Source organism: Glycine max, chromosome 10, assembly GCF_000004515.6.
Source record: "Glycine max cultivar Williams 82 chromosome 10, Glycine_max_v4.0, whole genome shotgun sequence".
NCBI lineage: Eukaryota > Viridiplantae > Streptophyta > Magnoliopsida > Fabales > Fabaceae > Glycine > Glycine max.
Window position 1 is genome coordinate 6,134,687 of NC_038246.2, and position 7,317 is coordinate 6,142,003.

General features: G+C 30.4%; 1 protein-coding gene across 2 annotated transcripts; it reads right to left on the minus strand.

Moving 5' to 3' along the window:
- Positions 1 to 345: 345 nt before the first annotated feature.
- LOC100796143 (F-box protein PP2-A15) lies at positions 346 to 5,028 on the minus strand. Of its 2 annotated transcripts, none has more exons than XM_006588749.4 (3): positions 4,527 to 5,028; positions 4,282 to 4,400; positions 346 to 1,096 (listed from the first exon to the last, which is right to left on the minus strand). In XM_006588749.4, the coding sequence occupies exons 1-3, from the start codon at positions 4,845 to 4,847 to the stop codon at positions 634 to 636; spliced, it is 903 nt and encodes a 300-aa protein (XP_006588812.1). In that variant the 5' UTR covers positions 4,848 to 5,028; the 3' UTR covers positions 346 to 633. The 2 variants fall into 2 exon arrangements, with proteins under 2 accessions (XP_006588812.1, XP_003535266.1); XM_003535218.5 differs by having other exon boundaries at positions 4,545 to 5,004.
- Positions 5,029 to 7,317: the final 2,289 nt, after the last annotated feature.

Here is a 7,317-nt window from a genome sequence, read left to right on the forward strand (position 1 = left end):
TTTTTAAGACTTATGTAACTTAGTTGGGGAAATAAGTCCAAAATTTAATTATAACTATTTAATATATTATACTAAAAAAATTTAAAAAAATATTATTTAATTACTACCGATTTAACCACGGTTAAACCATTAAACTTTGAATTAGTACCTTCACCCATTTAATAACCGATCTAGCTTTATAAACATTGAAAATGATCACCATATCTGATCCGGCCTTATATTTACTGATCTTTACTAGTGCATCAAATAATGCCTTAAACAAAATAACTACATTGTACTATATAACACGGTTTCAACATTTATGACCGACTCAACCAAGTTTCGGAAGGCATAAAGAACAACCGAGGCAGGCAAGGGCAAAGTTCTTTTTTCCTCGAAACAAATAAATTTAACAGCCTAATGTGGAAACAACTAAAATACATTGAATAGAAATTATAATTACAAAGCTATAGAGAATACACACCTACTGGCAAAAAAAATTAAAAAATTAAAAAAAAAACAGAAAATTATGACATTCTCCAAATTGTAAACTTTTTTCAGTGTATAAGCTGCTGTGTGATAGATCCCCAATAGAGTGAGTATTCTAGGATGTCTGACACCACTAAAAAAATAAGCTTCCTATTCTGCACATGGCTATTTCAAAATGCCTCTTCTCTTTCGCTCTCTCAAATCACTAGGTACAATAAATACAGCATCTACACAAAGCCCACCTTTGGAATGTGTACAATCGATCTGTTTCATGGAAAATCTAACTTGAGTTGTAGGCTCCGATCCACTGACAATAAACTCGCCCACCTTGTAATCTACCCAGTATCCACGCTTATGATTGCCATATGTATCATCAATCTCAGTTTCATCCAGACAGCATTCACATGATGCTTGCTGACCATCTGAAGTAGAAAACTCAAATTTCACAGGTTTTATATCCCAACCATGGGTGTGATCATAATTGCAAACACGCCGCCCTAGCCTTTTGGAAAACCGTCCAAGGTGAAGTCGAAAGGAGAGAGTATAAATATCAGCAGGAAATGGAAACGAAACCTCCCCATCCACTTCAAACCACCATATTTGCTGCAAATATGCCACAGTGTGAAACCTGAAAATCATCTAAGGTATAACAGAATGCTGACAAATTACAAGAACAAATGGAGAACAAAACAGTTTCAACATCAAGATTTGCAGCAGTGCAACAATTTGCAAAAGATCATTTAAATATTTGTCTAAATTGTCATTAATACTTGAAAACATCATTCCAAGTTAGAAATATTTAAATATTTGTCCTTATCCATATTAAGGCCTCTATATACAAGTAGAAAAGTGTACAGTTCAAATTGTTTTTAGATGTTAATGGAAAATGAATCTAAAACGCCATGAAACGTTTTCTTTTGAACATTGATGTAGCTTTTATATATGTAATGTTGGTTTTCTTTATGATGGAAAAGAATGTTAAAATTTAGCTGAGGAAGTAATTTGTTTGTGAGAGAACAAAGTATTACAGCTGCCAAGTTTTCTATATAATTCAAATGAGTTTACATTAGATTCGGGTCAAATAATAGAACCGAAATCAAAGAACTACATCATTTGGTTTAGCTCTGAGAAGGAGATCAGCTTGATCCCTTTAGTAGTTTTATGAATTGTTCATAGTCATTTTGGTACTTGTTTTTGTCTAAAATCAGAATTAAACCAAGCATTACCCAACAATTTAACACCCCCATTATAAACAAGGTTTTGCTACTTTTAAAGGGGCATTAAAGATTTAACAGCAAAGGCCAGGAAGTAAACAAAGTCATGATCCATGCCCAATTAACAAAACAATCTTGAACTTAATGCATTTGTCATCAAAGAAACATTTTCCTATTTATTCAAGTTAAATAATCACTAATCATGAACAAGATAAATAAGTCAGGATACAATATAAAAGTAAATGTATACAATTCCCACTTTCTCAAAAAGACATCTATAAAACAATTAAAGCATACAAGACAAGCCATGCTGCACAATATAAGCAAATATGTGCATTTGGATCTTAAACTGAGAGATTATGGAATTTTCAACAAATAGGTAGCTTTACAGGTTAAACCGTCAAATATCAATCACACTAAGTGCTTAATTTGGGGGGGAAATGATTTTATTCAGTCATATATACAAAAAATCTCATCCAGGATAAATGAGTATGTTACAACTTACAATACATGATCAGAGGGTGGAGCTTGGTTGAAATGGCTAGGGGTCAAATTTAAAATTTGCAGTGAAAAATAAGAAATATAAAAATTTGAGGATCTTCCCCAAGGAATACTAGGTGCCACCCCTGCAAATAATGACATTACTCCAACTTAAATTCAGAATTACAAATTAATACAAGACAAGTTATTGTCAGAATAGCATGATCTGTTATAACATGCTATTAAGCTCTAGTCTCGAGATGATAAAAAGTAACTTTAATATAAGAAACAAACTTTAAGTTTGGTAAAGCAACAATCAGCAGCATCTTTGATTGTTTTACTTGAATTTTTATGCTTACATATTGGCCTCTATGACAATGATCTAGGATAACCAATCAATGTATAGATAAGATAAAATGATAGTCAGTTTATATGGAGAGAATGCCAAGAAAGGTCTAACATCTTATGATTTATCTTTACAACATTCAACAGTACTATTTAAGGAGTATGGCAATCAAAAGCTCATATCCTTCTATTAGTCAAAAATCATATCAAGAAAAGTCAAATATCTTACGATTTATCCACATTGAACAAAGTTTTGCTCCCTAGTGAAGTAGCAGGAAATCACAAAATTTCTAATTTTATACTCGAAGCACGAGTAGTTACTATTGCATTTCTTCACTTTATATTTATAAAACAGAGATGTTCTACACCCTACAGTCTCGCTGAAAAGGATAAACCTGCTGAGCATCCACTGACACCAAATTCAAGTACACTCGGAAAACTAACATAAAATTCCTAAACTTCAATCATTTATGATGCTAAGACCAGTTTATCATTTTGCGCATTTGCTAATAGCCACAACTAAATCAATATACTAACATTGAATTAAAAAAACTTAGGTTGGTCCTAATATTCTTACTCACAATTCAAGTTCAGCACACCCACCAAATGCTCATTTACACCATACCAGATACTCTATCCTTTTTTCTAGGAATCTGGTCCAGTAAATCATGCACAAACTAAAAATCTCCCCTTTTTTATATATCATGATTTAAACCTTTTGTGAATATACAGCCTCCTTAAATACACAAAGAATAAGACTATTTCAATATTTACGGCTATTGTCTAAGAGAAGAGTCAAATAAGCACCAAAACAAATCATGCCCTTCCAATCCACAATAAATTTAACACCAAGTCCGCAACCAACTATATAATACTAGTATACTACATTAAACTATGCTTAATTGAAGAACCTAGGGGAGTGAGAGTGCGCGTAAACATATTAACTTCACATACCAGAAAAAATATAATTTCTTCAAAGTTTCAAGGTCTTGTGTTCTTACATAATTGGTATATAAAGATGAAACTTCCACTAGTTTGGGAGTTATTTTTACTTTTAATGTGTGAAAGTGAGAGGTAATCTCCAAAAGGTCTCCTCAGTTCAGAGGATTTAAACATCCAAGCAAAGGGAAAAAAACCAATTTACTTAAGGGTCTTGCTAATCAGTGCTCTTAGGACATTAGTTAAGAAACTCAAAGGAAAAAATATTTATTGTGCAGATCATAGGAGAGCGTAACAAAAGTAACGACCAGCACAATATTGCGCATCTCAATAAAAAAAGTTCTTCTTTTAGTTTCTTAACCAATGTCCTAAGAGCATTGGTTTGCATTTGCCTTTACTTAAACTATGTTTGATAGAGTGAAAAGAAAAGTTTAAAATTTAAATTAAAGAGAAAACAAAGAAAATAAACAAAAAGAGTTCAATTTTATACAACATTAATGTAAAAGCATTTATCCTGTCAACAAAACAACAAAATCATTGTTGGTTTGACTTTTAAGATAGGATATAGTAAAAGTCAACAAACTATACTGTACATGTGATGTGATATGCAATTCGATAACAACTTAAAAAAATGCTAGTCAAAGAAATTTTTGTTATCATCAGTATTTCCTTTCTTCTTTCTTCTCTTTTCTTTTCATTTTCCTTTCAATCAAACGGTAAACAATGCATTATTATCATCAGTATTTCCTTTCTTCTTTCTTTTTTGCGATACAGTTTTCACATCCATATCTAGCCTTAGAGAAAAACAACTAAAGCCAATTAAAGTAAATCTAACCTAGATTCTTCAGTAGGAATCCAATTCCAGTATCTCCGGTCATCAATGCCGGTAATCACCATCGCCTTCGCCGAAATGGACATGCAAACCTTCCCGGTGACTCTGTCCAGCCACACTTCCTGCAAAACCCTCGCCACAATCAAGAAAAACCCTAAAAAACCTAAAAAAACAAAATAATGATAATAATAATAATAATAATAATAATAATAATAATAATAATAATAATAATAATAATAATAACTGACCTGAAGTGCAACACCCACCTTATGGCCGTGGTCGAAGGGGAGGGGGCGGGAGAGGAGCGCGAATATGTCCTTTTTCGAGAGGCTGCGGTGATGGCGCTCCGGCGGCGGCACGAGATCTAGCAGATCCTGGTAGTTGCGCGGCAGCTTCGCCTCCCAGACAGAGTCCGACGAGGCGGCGCCGCGAAAGGCGCGGTTGAGGCGGGCGAGGTTGCAGATCTCCGGCGGCGTCAGGTGGAGGAACACACACGCCACGCAGCTCTCCGGTATGTCCCCGAGGCCCGGGCCGATGCTCGAACCGTTCGACGACAGCGACGCGCCCATGGCACGCGCCGAGGGGAAGGGAGGAAGTAAGCGCGCGTGGGAGTGAAAATATACTGAAAATTGAAAATGCGTTAGTGATGTTGGTGTTGCATGTAAGAAGAGTTGTTTGTTGTTGGTGGATAGCTTTTGCGTGGGATTTTTAGTTTGGAATTTCTGTTTGGGGTGAAATATTTAAAGGGAAATGTCACACACATTCAGACACTTTTTTTTTTTAATACAGACAGACATATTCTTTCAAATATGCTATATTTTTATTTGAGATTTTTTAAAAAATAAAACCATGCTACCCATTGTCCCTACCGTTAAAAAATTTAAAAAAATCATATTTTTACTGTGAAAACTGAAAACCGTAAGGAGTAAAAAAAAATCATTGGCAACTTATCTCGAAAAAACTTTCTTGGTTGACCCAGCATTTTAATTGGTTTTCAATTTTTTATTAGAAAAAAACTTGTTTAATGATTTATTAAATGATTTTTTTTAATAATTTTTAATATTTTTTGAGATGTTATTTGGAGTAATATTTTTTAAAATGCTAGTTTTTATTTTTTACTTTTTTATATTTATTCTTTTTTATCCTTGAACATTTATTAGATTTCTTTTTTAATCTTTTTTATTTAAGATAAAATTTTATTATTTATGTAATTTTATATTTTTTTTAACTACTTCAAGAGATAATTTTACCAAATACTTATAATTTAATAAGATAGTTTTATACCTTTAAGCTACAAGTTAATTTTTATTTTACAATTGATTTTTTGAGTTAGTTTTGTCAAATATAGTCTTAGTCACTACTCTCAACTAGCATTTATCTTAAAAATAATTTTTTCTTTGTTAAAATGCAAATTTCATTCTCATATTTTTCCAAACTTTTTATTTTAGTCTTCATATTTTTTAATTGAGACATTTTATTTTTCACTTAAAAAAATCATGATTTTAATTCTCATATTTTTTAATTGTGATATTTCGTATCTCACTTTTAAAAAATCTATTATTTTAGTCTTTGTAACCAATTTCAAACATTAATTTGTACTTTTTTTATAAATTAATCTTATTAGTAATTAAATAAAAAAAATTCAATCAAGTGACTAATAAACAAACATATATCAATAAGTGTTAATAGAGTACACATATTAATGTTTGAAATTGATCATATGAACTAAAATCATGATTTTAATAATAAAAGTGAAACAAAATATCTTAATTAAAAATGAGGAACTAAAATTATAAATTTTTAAAAAATAAAGAATGAAATATCTCAATTAAAAAATAAAAATTTAAAATTATAAATTTGAAAAAATAAGAGACAAAAATTACATTTTAACCTTAATTTTATGTGTCTAGTGTCTAATAAATTTGTTTCTTGATTTTATACTTTGTTCCTAATTATAAAATCCTCTTAAAAAATGTTTATCTCTTTTTATAAAATTATTTTTTTAATTTTTAAATGTATTAATTATTTTTTCATAAACAATCTTATTAGTCTATTTCCATTATTTTTAAGAAATAATTAAGTATATATAAAATTAAAAAAATAACATAAATAATAAATATAAAAAATAAATAAATTAATTTTTTTAAGAGACATAAATGAGTTAAAAATGATAGTGTAATGAGTGTGTGTCAGTATAAAACTGTGTTATTACTCCTCTAGTCCTTATACAATTATACTAGTATTTAAATCGTGAACCGTGACGGAAGCTGGGGTGGGTCCGGGTTTTGAATGTTGTGTTGGACTGGACACAGGACAGCGGGGATACGGTGTGGGGAGGTCTACAGTAAAGGACTAGTGATTCGCGGTGGATTTCTTGCCACGTGGCAGCCTGTGGAGGAAAGCAAAAGGATAAGGCTGCTAGTCGGGCACGTGCTTGGTTTCCTGTTATGTGTTATCAACCTCACTTTATTCTTAACAAATAACTGTTGCAAGTGGTTTTTTTGTTAGAAGGTTGCAAGTGATGTAGATACTAATTTTGTATTAATTTATTTAGATTTTATAGTTTTTTCATTTTAAGTTTAAGTGTTTATAAGAAAAAGTGTTCCGGGTGATGCAGATATTATTTTTTTATTAATATTGATTTAAAATATTTAAATATATTTTGTAGAAAAACATTAAATATATTTTTTATTCTTAAATTTAGATAACCTTTTATTTTTGCTTTTATAATTTTAAATTTAATTTTTAGTCCTTTAATTTTAAAAAATATTATATTTAGTCCTCTTTATAAAAAAAAAATTCTCAAATTAATTTTGGGATGAGTGTAACATTTTTTATGAGTATGGATTAAAAGGAATATTTTTTTACAAAAATTGACAGAAAGAGAATTATATCATTTCATTCACAATCAGAAAATAAATATAATTATGCAATAAAAAATCTGGTTGCTAGTAAAAAAATCTTGACACTCTAGCTCACCAATTTAAAAGACTAAAATTAAATTACTAAAAAAATAAATTTAAATTTGGGATACAAAAT